The sequence below is a fragment of the Trichosurus vulpecula genome, chromosome 3 (genome assembly GCF_011100635.1).
Source record: "Trichosurus vulpecula isolate mTriVul1 chromosome 3, mTriVul1.pri, whole genome shotgun sequence".
Taxonomy (NCBI): Eukaryota; Metazoa; Chordata; class Mammalia; order Diprotodontia; family Phalangeridae; genus Trichosurus; species Trichosurus vulpecula.
Window position 1 is genome coordinate 162,514,116 of NC_050575.1, and position 22,287 is coordinate 162,536,402.

General features: G+C 46.4%; 2 protein-coding genes across 2 annotated transcripts in view; one reads left to right on the plus strand and one right to left on the minus strand.

Annotated features, from left to right (window-relative positions):
* The window catches only part of PTPA (protein phosphatase 2 phosphatase activator), a 32,475-nt gene extending 26,743 nt beyond the window's left edge, over positions 1 to 5,732 (plus strand). Inside the window, exon 10 of the mRNA XM_036750979.1 lies at positions 3,705 to 5,732. Within this exon, the coding sequence (XP_036606874.1) occupies positions 3,705 to 3,782 (78 nt within the window). The 3' untranslated portion in view covers positions 3,783 to 5,732. The remainder of the gene's footprint in view (positions 1 to 3,704) is intronic.
* Positions 5,733 to 17,361: 11,629 nt separating this feature from the next.
* IER5L (immediate early response 5 like) lies at positions 17,362 to 20,396 on the minus strand. Its single transcript, XM_036748592.1, has one exon. The coding sequence runs from the start codon at positions 20,073 to 20,075 to the stop codon at positions 18,891 to 18,893; it is 1,185 nt and encodes a 394-aa protein (XP_036604487.1). The 5' UTR covers positions 20,076 to 20,396; the 3' UTR covers positions 17,362 to 18,890.
* Between the last annotated feature and the right edge of the window lie 1,891 nt (positions 20,397 to 22,287).

A 22,287-nucleotide genomic window follows, 5' to 3' on the forward strand; every position in this document is an offset into this window, starting at 1 on the left:
TCACTTAATCCCTTCTGCTTAAGCCTCTCCCTTTCTAAAATGGAGAGAACCCCCCTCCCAACTCATTTATTTCATTAGAGCTCATTAGATTTAGAGGGTACTTTTTCCCCCTAAGTGGTAGTGAATAGGTTGTCTCTGCCCGGTTTCCATTAGTGCCCTCTGCAGGGAGGTTTCCTCTGCCCTTAGCTAATGAGAATTTAGAAGCCTAACTCTTCCTACTTCTTCAAACCAGTCCTGAAACTATTTGCCATGCCTGAAAAGGTTTAGAACCAGTGGGATTGCTCTTCATAACTAGAGAAAGTGGAATTGGGCCTCAGGCTCCCTGCCTGGAGAATTAAAGAACATGGGTCCTTGAGGGCCCCTTTTCATGTCTCAAACTGGTCCTGGGGATTGGCTGCATTGTATCCCTTAGCTGTCTATGTTGAGATGGTCTATTTCTCTTGACTCAGACATCTTGTTCTGTTTCTGGAAAGATATGATCTTTCTGCTTTTCTGTCTTTTCAGAGATATAAAGGTTATAAAGGTGTAAAGGGTTATGGGTGGAATGATGTAGTTTGCAACACCAAAAATTCTGTGAATATGTTAAGCATTCCTACTTAATCCAAGTACTTGAAAGGGTTAATGGAGCTGGAGCTGACCAGGCCTAGCCCTCTCTCTCCCTTCCTTTCACCCCCCCCCCTTCCTCTGAACTTCACATCCTGTGTTTAGGTTCCAACCCACATACCTCTCTAATCTAAGAGGCGTCATTCGCAGGAGCTGTGCTGGCTCCTTCCGGCTGCAGCCTAGCTCTCTTCTCTCCCCTGTCAGGAGAATAATAGGGTCATCTTTCCCTGTCCCAACCTGATCCCTTAGGGTTTGTGTGTGTGGGGGTAGTTGGCTCTTATATTCTTGTCACCTACCTCCCATATTCCCCCCATCCCTTCCCTCACCCCACTGCTGCATTGATCTGCCTACACAGCATGCACCAGAGGCTAGTCTTCCAACTGTTGATCTTTTTAGTCCTATACTTCTTGCATACTTTTTAGGGGTACTACTCGGAACACAGAGTCTCTGGGTAGCAAAGACAAGGCAGATCTACCAGGGTCGGGTTTATGTAACATGAAGCTTGTCAGCATAGTTGCTTTTGGAAGGACTTTCATCTCCTTCATTTTCCAGGGTTGCCTATTTTCTTCCTTTTCTGGCCCCAACTTTTTCAATTGCTAGAATCTAAGAAAGACCTCTCATTCTAGCTTCCTAGCTTGTGCCTTAGGCATGGAAGGATGTGGTAGGAGGAGGGAGTTCCCTGGATAGCGATGGAACTGTTCTTACCCAGGCCCAGGGCGTTGGCCTCTAGGGGGACAATTAGCAAGGCTTGGCCTTGCTGAGTTACTATGTTGGCCAGAGGCTCCCATCTGCTCCATCCCCAAAGGATTAAACTTTCCTGTCCCCCAAAGCCACTGTTTTGTCCCTAACCCGACTCCCCACTTCCATTGTTGCTCTTAAGTGCCCTGTAGGCTTTGGCAATGGGGGAGCTAAAACAACAGAATGTGCTCCTAAATTCTCTGGACTTGTTCTGGGCTTGATATGCCAGTGCCTGGTCCCCAAAGAAAGCATGATTTGGGATGAAGGGTTGTGTGGGTGGAGCAGAGAGAACATCTATCCCCTCACCAAGAATCCTTGTCTTGGCTGATTCTCTTGACTGAGTTCTTGAAGCAAACTGACCTTTAACCCTTGTTAGAATTCCAGGGCCCTGGTGGGGTGGGGGTTGGGAGAGAGGCTTTCTAAACTCCCATTACTTTCTTGATGACATAAGTGCAATGGTAGCTGCCTTTGCTTCTGTCCCATCACATCCTTCTCTGGGTATGACCTCCCCCTTCCCTGCCCAAATGCTTGCTCTCTCCTGTTTCTGTTTACCCCCTGGAGTCTGGCTGTGATTGAAGCTGTCCTGTACTGTCATCTGGGGCTTTTCCTCTCCTTCAGCTTCAATATTCTGACATTTTATAAAGATGTTCAAGCTGGTTTTCCCATTTGTAGTGAGACTTGGCCTAGCCCTTCTTCCTGGCCCCTTGAGGATGTTGGCCTGTGAGACCTCATTTCCATGTGACTCAACCCCATGAAACTTCCCCCTTCTTTTTGTAGCTGGCTGTTGAGGTGAGAAGATAAAGCTTTGTTGTAAGTCTAATTTCATGACTATGGCTTGCTTTTGCCCCCTGGGACTTGGAGATCAAGGCCATAGTTTGGCCCTTGCACGATTTCCTCCAGCAGTGGTAATCCGTCTCTCGATCTTACCCGAGAGTCATACTCCGAATTTGTTAATGTGGCAGGAGGCATGAGAAAAGGCTTTGTGTCAGTGTTGTAGACACCCTCATGCCTGAAGTCACCTAAGTGAATGGTTAACAGTTTAGATTACTTTGGCTTTCTTTGGAACCCAGACTGGAGCTAGAAGATTTAAGGGTAGGAAGAACTGGTAGGTTTAGATCCGTATTCAGTTCAACAAGCACTAAGATACAAAGCATTGGGAATACAAAGACAGAAATGAAAAACGGTTTCTGCTCTCAAGGAACTTACAGTCTGCTCTGTGAAACAACATGCAAGCAAGGTAGTAAACGTAGGGTAGTAGTCTCTCCCTCCTCAAATGAACACTAGATAGACCAGGAAAAGCTTCCTAGAGGAAGTGGTACCTGAGCTAGGCCCTGAAGAAAGCTTAGGCATCTTAGTAGCAGAGGTGAGAAAACAGTACTGTAGGCTGGAGGTGGAGGGGTATGTTCATGTGGCATTTTCTGAGGGAGTTGGTACATTGGAAGATACATTTTGAGTCTCTGTTCCTGAATGCTTGTAGCTAGAGAGAGCACTGCCCTATGAACTGCATGCTCTGGGCCACAAGAACCTCTCTGTAGCAGTATCCCTTTTCCTTTGGCAAATCTCCCTTCCACATCACTCGAGCCTTCAAGCTAAAGGTTTGGGTTAGGTTGGGCTTACATGGTGTTTACAGCGATCTTGCTTAGCTTCCCTTTTTCTTATACAGTGTGTTGGGGTGCTGGGAGTTATTGTTGGAGATTGGAGGATTTCAGCTGGTTCTTATTGTCTTGCTTTGGAGTGCCAAGATGCCTTCAGTCCAATAAACTTAGAATTGTGAAGCTGGGTCCTTGGCTGTTGCCCTGTGGACTGGTGTGAAAATGATTTCTAGCCTCGTGTCCAGAGGATCCAGGACAGGAATCATCCACATGATTCTGGGAGCTGCTCTCTTGGCTTCTTGTCCTGAAATCTCTATCCTCTGTCCTATCTCTAGTGCTTTTTCTTGACTCTTGGCTTTCCTTTTTATCCTTACTGTCTTTCCCTGTCCTGGAGGGATTCTGTCAGTGGGATTGGGTTTCTCCCAGGATGGTGTTCTCTTTTGGTAGCAGGAACTCCCAGAGATCTAAGATGGAAGGTAGGTAGTTTATTAGATAGAAGAGAAAGGTCATTAGGAAAGATGGGATTAGTTTTGAAACTCCTGGTATTTCCTCTGTGTAGGCTCAGAGGTGGAGAATCTTTTCCTCTAAACTTCCTCGGAGTGGCCATTGCTGATACTCCACTGTAGGCTGTCACCTCAACTTCATGCATACTTAGGCCTGATTTAGAAGTGTGATTCTTCTTCCAATAGGTAAACTAATGATTTTAGAGATGCCCTTCTAGCTGCTAATATTAACTTATTTTGCCTCACTCTCTTATTGTGTTCCCTACAGTGCCTGGAGAAGTTTCCTGTGATCCAGCACTTTAAGTTTGGTAGCCTGCTGCCGATCCAACCTGTCACATCATCATAGAAGAGGCGGGGCAACAACCACTGCTACCCTGGAGGTCACCAGCTCCCTCACCCTACTCCCTTCACTTTTCCAATACCACTTCCCTGCTGATCTCTTTGGTCCTTGAGGCAATTCTCCAGGATATGTGAACACCCAAAGTGCAAGTGCTGAAGGACCCAGAATGGGAAGAATGACCAAAGCCTGGCCAGTCTCCTGCCTTTCCCCCAGAGGCGAGATGAGGGTATATCTCTGGGGAAGCAGGGTCCTTGTGGCTACTTGACCCCCACCCTGCCTCTGTCCTTACCCCACCCAAATTCCTAGTCCCACTTCATGTGCTAAATTTGCTATATACCATCATATGTGTGGGGGATTGATATGTTTTACTGTTTCCATTAACTTTCTTCCTATTTCCTGTTGCCTTTCTGAGTGTTGAGTAGCAGTTGCTCCTAATGGGAGTAGGAGACCATAGACCAGTCCCCACCTCAGGGTGCTCATAGAGCTGGAGAACGAGGGAGAGCAGGAGGAAAGAGAAGCCCTGGCTGTTTGTTGGCTATCTTTTGTGTTTCCTCCCTCCTTTCCAAGCTCTTCTTTTAAACACCTGGTGTAGATTTCAGGGGCTCAGTTTCCATACCTGACCTCCTGAGGCCTGAGAAGGGGGTTTTGGGCCAGGGACCAGTAAAAATACAAGGCTAGAGGCAATTCCACCATATTCTGACAGTGGTGAGGCAAAGAACAATTATAATCACACACATTCTAGCTCTTTGTCTCTGGGGTGCTCAGGTCTGCAATCCTCCCTGGGTATAGCCATATTGCTTCACTTTTTTGCTGCTGCTGTGAGATTCTAGGATAACCTAGTCCCACTCTCAGCACTGATGGTTGTCCTCTGGGTGGGTACTAGGCTTTTGGGAGGTGGGGGCAAAAGCCTCATTAGATGGTTATATTGGTCCTGTTGTATGAAAGCTTTCCCTCAATGAATGGTAAGTGAGACACACTGGTGGGATTTGGGGCTGATCTAGTAGAGACCTTGGCTCCTGGATTGCTGCAAGTAAAGCCAGCTTTAAGGTTAGACTCATACTGGCCTACTGCTTGCAGCACTGTGCTGGCTACAGGTAGGCCACTGTAGGGCCACTAAAAAGAGGAACTTGTTATCTCAACTCCCTTTTTCCTTTGGAAAGCAATTGCATGCCAGTGGGATTTTCCCAGGTCCTAGGGCACAAGACAGAGGAGGTAACAACACCTACCTTTGGGCAAGCTGGTCTTACACTGTTAGAGCCATTTGGGGGCTGAGGTAAGTGACTTGCTTGAGGGCCAAGTTACAGCACTCTAGCTCTTGGATATTTGGGTTCAGGAATGGGGGTGGTGAACTGGGATGGGGTGATGCTATCAGCACTTAAGTTCCAAGTTTTCTTCAATTCAACAAACATTTATTGAGCTCTTCCAGATCTGTTACAAGGAGCTGGGTTTTGTAGGTTTTCCCTATAGAATCCCCTTCTCCATTAAGTGTTTCTTCCTCTGCTTTTGGTATCAGGGTTGTTTTTTCTTTTTCTTTAAAAAAAAACATTTTATTTGGCTGCTTAGGCCCATCCCCTCATCTTCTTTCACACATCCCCAGATCTGGGCACCACTCCTTTTGGGTAGGGGAACACCCTGACAAGCACAGTGTGTTGGATTTCCTCTCTGGTCTGTGGTCCCATTGCCACTTGAGCTGGATTGTCATCCGGGGCCACTGATCCAGAGCATTCTCAGGGCTTGAGCTGGGGGAGAAGATATGAGTTATATAAAGTTTTCCAAAGGGAGGCCAAATATCTTCCACCAGGACCCCTCATGGAGTTAGGTAGGCTGTCACCTTCCTGGCCTCTCATGCAAGGGCCTGCCCACTATGTGCCAACACCACTCCATTTTGAGGCTGCTTCACCCTAACCCCTTGCTCTTTCATTGCTGTTCTGATTAAAAATGTGTTTTGCACCTGGAGCTGATGTGGATGTCTGTCTTGTGTACCATATACCATATGCCTGCTGTCCTTCCCCATGGTAGATCTAGGATCCATCTCCCCTTTCTCCATTCTCCCCTTATGGTTGCCTGGTCTTTAAGGTAGACACCCTTGGAGTAGGCTGTTGTAGCCATGTCCTGAGCCAAGCCTATTTTGATTACCTGTGTATTCCTGCTGTTGGGAACGGGCCACCCTAAAGCACTGAATTCTGCTTGGTAGACCTTTGGCAGAGCTGGAGTGAAGCTTTGAATAGTTCACACTGCCTGGCTGGACCTACTGAGTGCGGTTGGTCTTTTAGAAAAGGCCATACTGGGGCAGCTAGGTGGCACAGTGAGTAGAGCACTGGCTCTGTACTCAGGAGGACCTGAGTTCAGACACTTGATACACTTACTAGCTGTGTGACCTTGGGCGAGTCACTTAACCCCAATTGCCTTGCCTTCCCCCCTCCAGAAAAAAAGGCCATATTCTAATTATGCCACGTGCATCAGTTCTGACCCTTCAAGCCAAACTGGAGAGACTTGATAAAAACATTTTCCTTGGTAGTTGCTACACTTACATTGTACAACTTTCCATCCTCAGAGCTTCCTTGTTCTGTGAGCTTAGGCCCATTTAGCTGCATCCCTTCTGATTCAGTTGAGCAGAGAGAACTTGACCATTCATTCCTATTGGAATGGAGAGGGAGAGACCCAGGCTTCTAGAAACTGCTTGAGCCTCATGAAACTTAATAAAGAAGTAAAAGTTCTAATTCTAGGAGCCAACCATGGCCATTCTAAGAGTATCAGGAAGTTAGGTGGTCCACACAACCACCAGTAGATGTGATTGAGTTGTTATCAATAAAATACCTGGTTCCAGTATTAAAATAGTAAATAAGATTTAGAAGGGGCTCCTGAGGACATCTCCAGTTTACATACCCCTTGGCTCATAGTTGCAGGATTGAATGCCACCCATCAAAGACTTAGAAATGTTTATGAAATCTCTGCTGGGCAGGGGAAAGACAGTAGGTGGCATTGCTGAGATTGGCACGGAAGGCTGAGATTCCCATAACTTTGTCCCAAGTTTGGCATTTCCTGAGTCCTGCCCTAACATTCATTACTTGGAAAAAAAATGAGTGACTTGCGAATGGTGCTGCTGTTAGCGGAATTACAAGTTAGGAAGGTTCTCTGTTTTGAGGAGTGAAGATGAAATTTGTTTTTAGATGTAGGTTCATAAATTTAGGGATGGATGATATCTTGGACGTTGATTGTGAGGTGCCAGTGGGACGTTTAGGTGAAGATGTCCCGCAGTTAGTTGAAGATAAGGACCTGAGGAACAAGCATTTCTGTATTTTCCTTTTAAGTCTGCTTTGTGTTGAGGGATTTCTCAAGTGGCTCTTTCAGGCCAAAGTTCCCAATCACCTCCCAAGTATCAATATCTGTTAACTATATTCCAACTCTACCCATTAAGATCAAGGGATACAGGAAAACCTGCCAATGTTTAGGGTCTCATAACCATTGGCTTATTGAGTTCTGTGGACTTTAACTTTCTTCATTCTTTTTTATGAGGCTTACACTTGGACTCCTGAATCTTAGTGGTATTGAGGGACCACAGGAGAAACCTCAGTCATTTTGGGGACTGATCCATTGCTGGAGAGACAAGCTGCTGAGAAAGAGAAGGTTGAACTATCCCAACTTGCTCCTTAGAAATCAAGTGTGTTTATAAAATAGGGTTCCATCAATTGGCAAAGGATTCTTTTCAGTCATTTCAATATCCTTGTTTCTCTCAGTACCAAAGGAATTGGATTGTGCAATTACATGGGAACTTTGGCTTGAACATTCATAGTCAACTGAGAGCTTGGGGTGGAGGAGGAGAACCTCTGAAAGTCATGGATCTCATAAACTCAGATTTAGAGCTGAAAACAACTTCAGAGATCATTTAGACCAACTCCTTAATTTCTTAGATCAGCAAACTGACGCCTAAGGAGGCTTAAACTGCCTTTCCTCTTGTTCATTTGGAGGCTATGTTCATTTTACTTGTTTTAAACAAAAAGTGTTGGGGACAGATTTTATTAAAGATAATTATGTTGCGCTTTAGATTTGCAGCACTAGTGGAAATACCTATGGGCTGGCTAGTATTTGGACATCTAGGTTCCATGCATAATTCCCCTATAAATCCATATTGTTCTCTGACTACTTCCCTTTTTGAGGTCCAGTTTTCCCCTCCATACAAACCTCTTGTTTCTGGTGTTGAACAACTGAGTGAATCAAAGTAGATGTGGAAGGAACCGGGAGGTAGGAGACAAATGTATCAAATAGAATGGCATGGATGGAGGTATTTGTAAATTTTAACTTTTTCCTATAACCGATCATTTTTGGAAAATGTGGGAAGAGGGAAGGAAGGGCATTGTGGCATATTAAGGCCTATGCACGATGAAGGTTGGGATAGGATTTTGTCTTTGAATCCGTAGTGCTTAGCATAGTACCTGATGTTTAATAGGAGACACATACTTGTTGATTGATTCCCCTTAAAATGAATTCAAGAAATATCTGAGCATCTGCTTCTCTCTGTTAGGCCCTGAAGATATAGGGAAGTATGAAATATGGTTCCTGCCCTTCAGGAACTTACAATTATTTAGACAGTCAAGACTAATACCTGTGAAGATACGTGACTACATTGTGATTGAATCTAGTGAGGATCAGTACAATTGTGTCTGCCTCCTGGAAAAAAGCTGAACCTGGGATTGACTGGGAGGCCAGAGGAATTCCTAAAGTGACTTGGGGGAAGAGAGTGTGATTTTGAGATGGAGAGCCTAGGTGTAGTGTGTGTGTGTGTGTGTGTGTGTGTGTGTGTGTGTGTGTGTGTGTGTGTGTGTGTGTGTGTGTGATGTGAGAGAGAGGCACACACAGACAGTGAGAGAGGCAGAGACAGAGTGCCCATACTTCTTTTCCTGCCTGAATGTGCTGACATCATGATTTATTTATCAGGTGCTTATGAATATGCAGATGAAGGCTCTAGTTTCTAAGCGCCTGTTTCAGAGAGGCTGAGCTGGGACTGGGACTGCAGCTACCATCTATGTTGTTAGGGAAAATGTAGCTAGGGAGAGTCCTTGTAAACCCTTCCTCCCTTCCCCTCAAACACACACCCAAGAACCCAGACACTGCCGTCTTACCCTATCTTCCGCTCAATGCCTCTGCCAGAGGACATTGCTGGAGAAGGGAGGTCCATTTGGCCCTCTTTAGGTAGAGGTGGCCTGGAAAAAGTGGAAAGCTGGGGGGGTGGTGGTGGAGGGAGAACATTCTGTCGGAAGATAGAAGGACATCTGTGTAGAACATAATACTGTTCCTTAAAGTTCCAGACTTTGGCCATGAATCCAGAGAAATAGGCTGAGGCAACAGCTGGCCCTGTTTAATGAGTTGGGCAGAGAAATTACGGGATGTTCACAGGAAGGATATGGGTGAATGGGAAGACCTCCATCAACAAGCATTTCTTTATTAATCGCCTACTGTGTGCTAGGCAATTTGCTAGGTGCTTGATATCTATCTATCTACATATACATGTATGTATATATTTATATATGTAATACATGCCCCCAACAGAGATATATATGTATATATATGTATATTCATACACGTACATAAAATAGATATAATTTATAGGGGGTGGTATTAACTACTAGAAAGATTGGGGTAGGCTTCCTATAGAGGCAACACCCGAGCCAAGCTTTGGAGGAAGCTAGTGAGATGGAGTTGAAGGAGTGCTTTCTAGATATGGGGGTGGGGAGGGGCAAAGAGCCTGTATAAGGGCAGGTGGACCTCATTCCAGTATTTCTTACCTTTTCACTGATAGCTTTTCTAACTGCCATATAATCCATCCTCTTGCATATTATAGTTAACCTCAATTAAATTGAGACAGCTAGGGCAGGAAAAGTGTTAAATGAATTTTTTAAGGACTTAAATTGAAAAGGCATTTATTAAGTGCATACTGTGTGCAAGACACTACTGGGATTTTGAGGACACAGACAAAAACAACAGTTCTTGCCCTTAAGGAGCTTGTATTTTACTGGGGGATACATTTGTGTATAAGTAAGTAAATGTAAAGTAGTCTGAAAAGGGAGAAAGAGCACCAACAATTAAGGGGCTCTGGGGGAGGCTTCACAGAGGGAGGATGATACTTCCTTGGAGACTTGAAGGAAGATAAGGATTTAGAGATTAGGGCAGGAGGGAAGTATGTCCCAGGTATGAAGGATTAAACAGAAATCCCTTTGGAAATCCCAGAATTGAAGTCTGAAATACTTGGGCATTCCTTGGATTGGAAGAGAATCTTAGAAGTCATCTAGTTCAACGCCTTCATTTTGCATGTAAGGAAATAGAGACCTGGAGAGATGAATCATGATTCATGTTGCTTATTGACTTCTCTGATTTGTGAAGTGACTTTCGTAAGGTCACACAGTGAGTGCTCTTTCTGCCTACGCCATACTTCCTCTATGTCAGTTAAGCTTTGAGTATCGAAAACCTTTACAAAATGCATTTGTTGTTAAATGCTTGTTGATAGAAAATATCTTTCCTATGAATACCCCTTACTGTCTCTTCTCAAGTCATTAAAATGCAGCAAAGCCAAGTGTTGCCTTAGCCCACTTTAGTAGTCTGGTGAATGTGAAGGAACCTTTAAAAAAATAATCTTGAAGGGCATTTGGGCTGCGGTGGGGGGAATCATAAGATTCAGAGTTGGAAAGGGCTTTGGAGAATTCCTAGTGTACTCTCATTTTACAAATAATGAAATTGAGTATCAGAGTGTTTAATCTAAGTCCGTTAGATTGTGAGCTCCTTGAGGGCAGGGACTGTCTTTTGCCTCTTTTTGTATCTCCAGCATTTAGCATTGCATTTATATTTGTAAATATTTAACTCTCTCTCTCTCTCTCTCTGTTCTGAAGGCCAGAGGGTTTTCTCTCCTTTTCTATTATCTTTTCTCTAGTCTCCCTCCCTTAGTTCCCCATTACCCTCCACCCCAATTTGACAATAACCCTTGTTTGTTTCAAGATTTCCACCTGATGCCCCTTTCCTTCTCTGGACTTCTTTTCATGTTTGTCTGCCTTCTCCAACAAAGTCAAGTGCCTCTCTTTTCTATTCTTTCTTTCATTCTAGTCAGAACTGTGTGCTCCTTATGGCAGAGGCCATCCTTCTCTTTTCAGATTTCTGCTCTTGTTTCACCTCCTCCCAGAAGCCTACTTTGGTTGCATAGGTAATCATCCTTGTCTTGGAAGGCTTAGACGATAATGTATATATTTAGCAATGCATTTAACCACTGCAGCAGGCTGGTTGCCTAGAGTAAAGCTCTCAGCTAGGACTGAGCAAGATATATCCAGGACAGCAAGACAGGCTTCCAGTACCTGGCACATAGTAGGCGCTTAATAAATTTTTATTGGTTGATGTTACTTGCCCAGTGTTTTAAAGATGGTAAACAGAAGTCAGAATTTGAAATGAGGTCCTTTGGACCTAAATCCACTGCTTTCTCCACCACAGCACATACTGCCTCTCTAATTATGATCAACAATTTACAAGACATATGGCATGACTCCCAGATCTATATATCCAGCCTTAGTCTGTCTCCTGAGCTCTAGTTTCTTTTCACTAACAGTCTGTTAGATATTTTGTACTGGATGTCCCACGGACATCTCAAGGTCAACATGTCTAAAACAGAACTCATCAGTTACCCCAAACTTACTCTCTTCTGGCTCATTTCTTACCTAGCCTTAATCACTGAATGGTCTCAACCTCAGTCAAACTGAGACCTGTTAAAGACCTCAGCTTTAAAAGGCCAAGGTCCCTTACTTCATTGGGGCCATCTCCAGTCATCCTGATCTATATCTGGCCACTGGACCCCAAGGGCTCCGGAGGAGAAAGTGAGGCTGGTAACTTTGCACAGCCTTGCCTCACTTAAATACTTGCAAGTCATGGTATCACTTTCCTGATGTCATGGTCCTCTTCGAGAACAAAGGACAAACAAACAGCAAAAACAACTCTCTTTCAAACTTGTGAACACTATCCTTTTAGTCACACCTGGAAGCCATTCTCAACTCCTTGTTCTCTGTATCTAATCTGTTGTGAAGTCTTGTTTCTGTCTTCACAACATCTTTTACATCTGTCTTTTCTTTACTCAGAGAGGTACAATAAATCTTTTCTCCTTTAACCACTCTAGGCCCTCATCCCTCTTGCCTGGCCTATAAGAATAGCTTCCTAATTGCTCTCCCTTAGGTCCTTCACTAATTTTTCCTGCTTACAGCTGTCAGTGATTTTTCTAAAACACAGGTCTGATGAGGTTACTCCACTACTTGATAAACTCTGGTGGCTCCCTATTACCTTCAGGGTCAAAAACAAACTCCTCATTTAAGGTCCTTCATAATAACCTGGTTCCAGCCTCTTTTTTTTAAGCCCTTTGACACATTAGTATTCTTCACAAACTCAGCTGTTCAATCTGAAATTACTGTTCTTCACACATGACACTCCATCTCTGAAGTCTGTACCTTTGGACTGGCGTACACTCCTTCCTCACTTCTATCTCTTAGAATCTCTTAATTTCCTTCAAAGCTAGGCTCAAACACCTTCTATATGAGACCTTTTCTGATCCTTCCAGCTGCTAGTGCCTTCTCCAAATTATCTTGATTTAGAAACTTATTTTGTATATACTCATGTGTATGTGTTGTCTTCCTCAATAGAATGTGAGCTCCTTCTTGCCTTTGGGCAGGGTCTCCTTCATTTTTGTATTGGTATATACAGTGCCTAGCACAGAACATGGCACATAATGGATGCTTAATATTTATGGATCAATTCATATAACTGGAGAAAGTGTAGGAGACTGGACTAAATGAGTGGTGGCCCCAGGATGCATCTGGCTTTAAAAAATAAATGCTGTGTGTATACCACTCTCCTTGTCATGTGTCTTTTTCTTTTTGATAAAATAAGAGTGCAGGGGGGAAATTCCCATTCATTCATTCAGCAAACAACATTTCAAGTCCTGGTTTAGTGCTAGAAGAGAAACAAAATAAGACATACTCCTTGAACTGACAAAGAACTTACTATTTATTAGGGTTTCTGGTTCATTGAAGTGTTTCTGTATGCTGCAGACATATATACAACTATGGATGTACAAGAAACACACATACATGCTCTAGCACACGTTTTTTTTTCAACTAGCACTGACAAGGACAGGAATAAATATTCAGACAATCACTACGGTGAAAGATACACACTGGTTTATAACACTAAGGTGCCCATACATGCATGGAGAAACATCTGACACGAAGTCCCTCTGGCTGTTCCTTCCTCTAGGCCCAGGCCCTCCCCAGCCCAGGGTTTCTCTTGAGGCTAGAGGCAGATCCCTGAGGGTCTTGGCTCTTTCCACTGCAGCAGGCTGGTTGCCTGGAGCAAAGCTCTCAGCCAGGACTGAGCAAGACATGTCAAGGGCAGCAAGACAGGCATAGTCCCAGGGTACTAGGAGAGCCTTACCTCTAGATGACCTGGGAAGATGGAATAGTCAAGGGCTCCCTGGGGGAGGGAGTACTTTTAGGCCACTTGTGTTTTTATCTCTCCCACTTTCCTTCTACCAGTTCCCTCCAGTCTGTCTCCCCCCAACATCAGTCTGTAGAGACCATCTAGAGTCCCCTAAATCAGTCCACAAGCATTTATTAAGTAGTTACTATGTGCCAGGCATTGTGCTAAGTGCTAGAAAGAAAATCCCTTAGAAGATGGCAAAAATGCATTTTAGGAGATGGGCCTTGTCTATGGGCTACAAAGCCCTTCTGCTCTTGTGAATTAGAAAAAAACATTCAGTTTCTGCTTTGGGCTAACAGAAAAATCCAGTAGAGGCAGTGCTCTCTAACTTCCAGAATTACTGGGCAGACCAGCATCCCCCAGATGTTCTCTTTCTATTAGACCCGAAGGCCAGATGGCTTTCTCTCCTTTTCTATTATCTTTCCTCTAGTCTCCCTCCCTTAGTTCCCCATTACCCCCCACCCCACCTTGACAATAACTCTTGTTTGTTTCAAGATTTCCACCTGATGCCCCTTTCCTTCTCTGGGCTTTTTTCCATGTTTGTCTGCCTTCTCCAACAAAGTCAAGTGCCTCTCTTTTCTACCCTTTCTTTCGTTCTAGTCAGAACTGTGTGTTTCCTATGGCAGAGGCACCATCCTTCTCTTTTCAGATCTCTGCTCTTGTTTCACCTTCTCCCAGAAGCCTACTTTGGTTCCATAGGTAATCATCCTTGTCTTGGGAGGCTTAGGGGACAATGTATTTCAAGGACAGTATCTGTCCTTGAAAAAAAATAGTCAAGTTCCTGAGAGCAAATATCTTGATTGGGTAACTGGGCTTTCTGCCATTCATAATAAATTCTTAAGGCTTTTTGATAATAATGATAGTCTGTTTGATGTCTGCATCCTGAGGGCAGGAGCTTTCTCTTCTGCTGTGTGTAGAGTGCTGTGGAACAGTTATATATAGTGGAAAAATTATATTATAGTCAGTGATTATACAGGAGTCAGGGAAGCAGAATACAGTTTCCTTGAAAGATGGCGCACTTGCCACTTGCCCCTCCCTCTCCTGATACCCCAAGCCTCTTTGTCTGCCTTGCTTTCTGTTACACCAGTGGTTCTCAGACTTGTTGGTCTTGAAAATTATTATGGACACCCCAAAGATCTTTTGTTTATGTGAGTTATATCTGTAGATATTTACCATGTTAGAAATTAAAATGTTTTAGTGTTATTATGAAAACGATTCTGACCTCATAGACCTCCTGAACAAGTTTTGGGGTTTTCCAGGAGTTTCTGGATCACACTATGAGAACTGTTGTAGTAGACTAACCAGGACAAAGACAGCCAAGACAAAGACCTGAGATTCCCAGGTTGGGGTGGAAAGGATTCCATATCCTCGAGGTGACAGAGACAGTCAAGTGTAGTGAAAAGACTTGCCTGGAGCACAGGATATTAGGTTCAAATTCCAGTAAGGATCACTTACTCCTTATGTGATCTTGGGCAAGCCACTTAATTTCTTTGTCTCCTTGTGTGTAAAATAAGGGGATAGGTTTGACTAGATCTGGGCTTCTTAAGGCTTTCTTCCATAATGGACCTCTTTGCCAGTCTTGGGAAGCCTATGGAGCTCTTCTCAGAATGTTTTTTTTTTTTAAATTAGTAATTGAAGGAAATGCTAAATTTCAGTTAGAGATTAGTGAAAATAAAGATGTATTTTTTTCATCCAAGTTGTCGGACCCCTGAAATCTCTCCAGCAACCTCTGACTCCAGGTTAAGAACCCTTGCACTATAAACTTTTTTCAATTCTAAAATCCTATGATCCTACAGGCTAAGGGGGAAGGGGGGATGTATGTATGGGAGGGGGTGAGATTGGGATTAAATTGGGTGGGGTAGAGGGCTTCCCTATCCCCCAACCTGTACCCCCAAAGCCCTAATTGGGAAGAAGAGAGAATTCTGAGAGATGAGTTGAATGAAGCTGGGGGAAAAATTTTTTTTTTGGTGGGGGGAAGGTGTCCAGGGTGTTGTCTTGTCTTACTCTTGGCCCCTTTCTGCCCTTCTCCTTTTCCCTTTTCTCTGGTTATTCATATCCTCTGCCCGCATCTCAGTGGCCTGGATCTCCCAACAAAGAGGCGCGAATCATAATTAGGGCTCGCTCTGTCCGCACAGGAGAAACATCTGTTCCTCTTCCCATTTCCCCATCGGGTTGTTTGCCCCCTTATCCGGAAAACAGGGATTCATGCTCCGGCAGGGAAGTCCCTTTCTCTTCCCCTGGTTGACATGCAGGGCCGCGGACAGACAGATGCTCAGATCAACTTCGCCTCTCAAAAGGCGGTGGAAAGGAAGCTCTTTGCAAGCCCCGGCCCTCATTTCCAATCTCCCCCCACTTTCAAAGGAAGGCTCGCTCCACTTCCCCCAAATGGGCACTAGGGGGAGCTCTGGCAACTGCCTTCGCCTTCTCTGCACGGTCTCTATCTGGGTTAGGTTGAGCTTAATAAAACATATATCTCACTATATATATTTCCACGGACTTGCAAAAAAAAAAAGGTGGTGGTCGGGGTGGGGAAGGTATCAGATTCCCTCTCCCCCCACTCTAAGGGAGCATAGAGAAAGTTACGGTTCCAGGGTAAAATCGTCCCCTTTCTCTCTTGTTTTTTCCTGAGCCCCCAGGTCCCCGTTGCCCCCCACGGACTCAGTACCCAGGGGAGGACGGATGGCAACTTCGCCCAGGGCAGGATGAAGGCAGGCAGGGAGCCCGTGCTGCAGAAGCAGTGCGCTCCCGCGCGGAGATCTAGTTCTAGGTTGCAGCAGGGGAGGGGCTGGGAGGACACACTTTAGGGTTGGGGGTGAAGGTGAGAGACACGCAGGGAGAGCTTTAGCGCAGAGAAAGAGAGGAAAGGCACACAAGAGAGACCGTGACTGACTGGGAGAAAGATGCTTGCGGTTTTCTTCACCACCACCCACTCCCTCCACTCCTTCACCAGGCTTTTTCCCTCTTGGAGACACAGAGAGAACCCCAATCCCAAACAGCGGCAAAGGGCTTCAGATATGAATTCATTTGGTTCTAGCTGGAAGACTTAGGAGCTTGGCATTTAAACGCTCTTCCATTCTGGAAGGAACAGGGTGATTTTAGTGCCTTCATTCATTTGGCTGCGGGGGGGCGGGGGGGTTGGTTAAGAGGGAAGAGAGGAGACAGAGGAGAAATCATATGTATGTGTGTATATGTGTGTGTATATATATATATCTATATATATATCTATACATATAGATATATATATCAGTACACCACCAAGTGGCACAGAGCAGTGATAACTAAACTTAGAAAACTTGCCCAAGTTACTGTCAAGGAGGTGAAGATGCATCAATTGACAGAAAAGCGTTGGGAAGAACCTAGTCTCCTGCCTTTTTGGAGACAAAACCATCTCTCCCTCTCCTGTTGTTCTCAGACAGACCCATTTCATTTTAAAGGGACTTTAGGAATCCCATCTGGAGAGATAATTTTGTTGTGACCTTTGGGTGAGATTCATTTTTTAGATGGACCCTCCCGCCCCACAAGTCTTAAACCAGGCTGCCTTAAAGCCAGGCTCAGTAAACAGTCTTAATCCAATAATACCTCCAATCACCTCCATCTTATACTATGTTTCTTATGATTGAACTTTGAGGAAGAGGTCAGGTGGGCTTCCCTATTTGGGTTGCTGGAGACCTAGTCTGGGCCTTTTTATTCTAAGGGATGAAAACTTTGGAGACCTCTTTCCCCAGGAGAGGAGGGAGGGACTCAGGTGAAGAGTGCTGGCTTCAGAAACCTTCATTTCAGAGATGTATGAGGATCTGTAAATGAGAAGGTTGGACTAGATGCTAAGTTCTCCTTCAACTCTGACATTCCAATGTTAGATACTGGGGGGCAGGGGAGAGGGAGGAGAGGAAGCAGGAATAAGGTCCTTATTGGAGTCATTCCTGCACTCTTTGTGCCCAACACTAAGCCCTCCATGGACATATGGTTAGCTGTCAGACACTCTGAGGTAAGAAGAACTTGGGTGGCCCTTCCCAGGACTTCTCCTACCTCAACCCTGTCTTTCCCTTCCCCAAAGTGTCTCTGAAGAAGAAAGCACAGACGTCATATAATTGACTTTTTATTAAGATTATAAATTTAAACAAATAATCTCAACAGTTTTACCCGGTGATATACAATTTCATATGCACAAAATACAAGGATACAAACAAAGAGGGCAGTGAAGGGAATGTGTGGCAAACTAGCAACTTTTGGGTGAGGACACACAGTGTTGAGTGTGGCCTGTAAGACAGGCTGCCCAGAAACCCACCTTTTTACAACAAAAGGTCTTTAAACTAAACAAAAAAAAATATTGATACATATCTGAAGACTACAGGACAGTATTCCTCACAAGACCAAAGGATGCTGGTTTTATGAAATCCGATTGAAGGCTGAAACCAGAACATTTAAACTTTAATAAACACACACACCACACTTGACCAGAGACTTGGTTAAAAAATGAAAAAAAAAGTTCTAAGTCGACTACTTTTCCTGGCTTCCCCATGGAGGGTGGCGGAAGGTGGATGGGTTACAGATCAAGGTGAAGGGATAAATTTCCTCCCTTCCTTTCTTGAATGAAAATTAAGTCCAAAGAAAAGGCCTTAGTGCTGTGCATGATGGGAAATGTAGTTTAGTTTGCATCCCCTCCATTGGTCCCCCCACAAACATAGTGTCCAGCTTATGGGAGGGTCCAAAGATTTCTGGGAAAGAACTAAGGTCAGAGAAGATTGAAGCCCTTCTGCCTATTTTCCCCAGAATTACAGTTGTGGAGGAAGAGAGGGAAGGAAGAAAGGTGTACATAGAAAGATGGGGAGAGTGGGTGTTTTAAAAATAGCATTAAAAAGTTGAAATGTTTTTATTTCTGCCTTCCCTTTGAAAATGCTAGAGATCCAACTAGAGTCAGAGGCTAGCCAGGAATGGAAGTATATGCTAAATGGAAGCCTTCCTCAAGCTATTCCTCTTTCTCTAATTTTTCCTTTTTGGGACCAAAATTTTTCAAGGGGGAAAAAATTTAGATTCACCTCTTACCCTTCCAGTACAGTTCCCTCTCAACTGATTCTTGAATTCAGTTTAAAGAACTGACAGCTTTGATGTGGAATTGATCAGACACTAATCCTTCCAGGGATATGATAAATCTTCCCTCCATTTCCCCCTTAACCTGAGTGCCCCTAAGGGTAAGCCAGGGCACTCTCCTCAAACAGGGTCAACACCAGACTCTAGGCAAAGCTTTTGGCCTCTGTGCAAGGCTTGTAACCCGTCTTTCCCCCCAAATTTCCTCTTGTAGCAAGCAGCTCTCGCCTCACGTGGCTGCCTCCTCCACCGTTCACCATTGCAATCGATACAATTAAAAAGAGAAAGATAAACACAAAGAATATTTAAATAGGCGCTTTTTATCTCTGCAAAAATAAAGTCCAAGATCTTACATTTTTATTTTACAATTTATAAAACATTAGCTGTCTCCCCTCCTCCCCCACAGAACACCCTATAACTCCCCAGGCACCCCCTCCCCTCTTTCCCCCATTTCCCCGTGTCTTTTGTCTCCCACTGTTCCCGCACCCCTAACTGTGGCCGGGCACTCTCTATCCCAGTCTCCCCTGGTCCCTAGAAGGCCACGATGGCCCGAGTCCAGGCTCCCAGACTGGACAGAGCCTGCTTGCTGCACAACTGCCCGTTCAGAGACTGCTCCGAGTCCGGCTGCCGGCTCACTAGCCCAGTGAATCCCGAGCCGAAAATCGAGATCAAGTTTGATATGTTGGAAGCGTCCGGGGACGTCTCTGGGCAAAAGTCCTCAAAGCGGGCACGCTTGCAAGGGGTAAAAGGGGGCCCGCCCCCGGGGGGGTCGCCCCCCAGTTCCCCTCCCTCCTCCTCTTCCTCCTGTCCGGGGTAGTACTTGCGCTTGGTGCCTGGCAGCGCGGTTGGGGCCGGCACTGCGGGGCCCAGTCCCGGGGCGCCCTGCCCGCCGCCGCAGCAGCAGGGGCACTGCGCCGAAACGCAGCAGTCTTGGTGCAAGTAGCCGTTCTCCACTGTAGTCACCACGTGAGTGTCTAGGTCCAGGACGGTGGTCTGGCTGCTACAGTGTAGACTTCCCCCGGCGACCGGGAGCGGGCTGCCACCGAAGTCCGAGGTGAGCGGGTATACGCTGCCCGGGGCGCAGCAACCACCGCTCCGGTAGAAGCCGGGGGAGGCAGTGGAGGAGGAAGCAGCAGAAGAAGCAGCGACGGAAGAGGAAGAGGAAGGAGAGGAGGAAGGGTCCCGGGTACACAAGACAGGAGGCGGCGGCGGCTGTTGCTGTTGGGAAGGGCTCGGCTGGAGCGCCAAGGTCTCCTCCCGGTGGTGCGCGCCGGGCAAGAGCGCAGCGCACACGGGCTCCAACAGCTCCCCAGCGCCCCCGCCTCCGCTAGCTCCTCCCGCGGGCGCCCCAGCGGCGCAGCTCCGGTGCTGTTGCAGCTGCTGCTGGTGGTGGAGGTGGAGCTGATGAAGCTGATGTAGTTGCTGCCGGGCCCCGGGATCCCGTTCCTCCGGGTCTCCGGGAAGTTGGAGAGGGCTGAACTCGGCCATTTCACCGGCGGAGCTCATCATCATGCCGCCACCGCCCGAGTACGGGTGCTGCTGCCGACGGTAGAGTTCGGCGTAGCGCTCGCTCAGGTAGAGCTGCCGCGCGTTGCGGAGCACGTAGGAGACCAAGAGGTTCTTATGCAGCTTAATGCCACCGCGCTGGGTCCGCGAGCTGTGGATCTTCCGCAGAGAGATGGTGATGAGGCTCTGAGCGTCCAGGGCGCACTCCATACTCCTCCGGAGGGACTCAGCACCACCAGCCGCCACCGCCTCCTGCCACCGCCGGGCGCATAGACACGCACAGCACCGCGCGGCGCGGGGACCGGAGAGACTTGGTGGGGAGAGCGAGGTGGAGGAGATAGAGATGGGGGACTCGGGGAGGGGGCGGAAGGCTGTGGGCAAAGGGTGGGAATGGCTGCTTCCACAGCCTGCTGCTGAGATGTAGAAGAAGGAGGGAAAGGAAAGGGGAGTCTCCGTTCAGCGGGTCGACATCGCTCGGAGAGGCGCTGCCACCATCCCCACCGCGCGCCCCGTCCGAACCCGACCGCGCAAAGCAATGAGCCTTCGCCGGCCCCAGCCCCCGCTATTTATCCGAACGCCAGCGCCCCGCCCCTCGCTCCCCAGGCCAACCAGAGCCCCCGTCGCGGTCGGAGTGACAGGGACTGCCCGCCCCAGAGTCGTCTGTCCGTCCAATCAGACCAAGGCGGTTCCTTTGTCCTATTCAAATAACGAACGGACCCAGGGCCACTGCCGGCGCCGCAGTCAGCGCTGCCTGGAATGTTCTCAGGAGAGAGGGCTGGAGCTGCCGGAGCCTGGAAGGCTGAACCTGCGGCTGCCCCTTGTCCGGGACCGCAGTAGCTGTGAGAGACACACACCCTACCCCCTCCACGCTCCTCTGGTTGCAAAAATAAACAAAGAGAAACAAAGCCACAGAGATTCTTCCCTTCCCTTACGCGACGCAGCCTTCCGGCTCCCCAGGGAGCTGTACTGAGCGTTCACCTGCACGGCGGCTCCTCCCCTTCCCTGCCGCTCAGCCTCACCTGCGGCAGGTGTGTGCGCGCGCCTCCTCCCGCGCTCTCCTCTTAAGTAGGTTCCCGCCCACGGGCACGTGACCTGCCCTTCGGCGCTCTCTCTCACCACACCTGCAAGCACAGAAGCTCGCACAGGTTCGGCTTCTCTCGAGGCCCTCTCTCCCAAAGTGCAAGGTTGGCTCAGGGGCTTCATCCAGTTCCTTCCCTGACTTTTCCCCTTTATTCCCCGTCCTATGGACCTTCTTTCCTCATCCCAAACGGCCTGCCCTGTGCCTGACTGCTTCCTATGTCTCTCCAATGGAGTTTCCCTCTCCTCTTCCCCTTCCTTTTGGGCCCCATCCATACACAGTCCATCAACAGCCTTGACCCTTCCCAGTCACTTGGACACATGAAGCTTCATTGCAGTTCAACAGGGATCCAAGCAGCCCTGTAAATAAAAGAGTTGAGAAAACAGGAGAACCTAACTTTGGTTCAGAGTAAGAGAACTTGTCATAGAGCTGAAAAGGACTCTGCTTTGACAGATAAGGAAACAGGATCAATGGTGGTCCTCTGTGGACCAGGGAAATGAGCTGCCTGGTCTGGCACTCTCTAAGGTCCTATAGGTGGATTAGGAAAGTTTCTCTTCCAGACCTGTGCCATTTTACATCACTCAGAAGGTAGAAACTACAGAGTAGGCTTTAAAGGTTTCTGGTTTGATAATTTTAGTCCTCAACTTCTACCACCTCAGAGAGTGACTGAACCTCCTGGCCTCAGAATCTATAGTGAGGAGATGATTTCACCATTTTGAAAATGAGGAATATTGAGACCCAGAGATTCTTTTTTATTTTTAAAAAATTTAACTTAATTTTTGGATTATATTTTAAGTTCTGAACTGTCTCCCTTTCTCCTTTCCCCACCCCACTTCACACACACACACACACACACACACACACACACACACACACGCGCACACACACACATATATGTAACCATGCCATGTACACTTCTATTTATCAGTTCTTTCTCTAGAGATGGATAGCATCTTCCTTCAAAAGTTTTTGTAATTGATTTAAATATTATAAAACTCAGAATAACTTAATCATTCACAGTTGTTCTTCAAGTAATATTGCTGTTACTGTATGCAACGCTCTCTTGGTTCTGCTCATTCCAATCTTCATTATTGCATACAAGTCTTTCTGTTTTTCCAAAATCAACCTGCTCATTATTTCTTAAGGCAAAGATTATTCTTGACAAGAGAGAAGTCAATGACACGAATGCAAGTGAAAACGTTTGTTCAAATTCTCATAAAGTCAACCTACTAGGATGACTGATGTGGTAGAAATAGCATTGAGGGTCGGGAGATCTGGGTTTGAATCCTGCTTCCAACATTTACTAGTTGTGGGAACTTGGGCAAGTCACTTTACCTCTCCAAA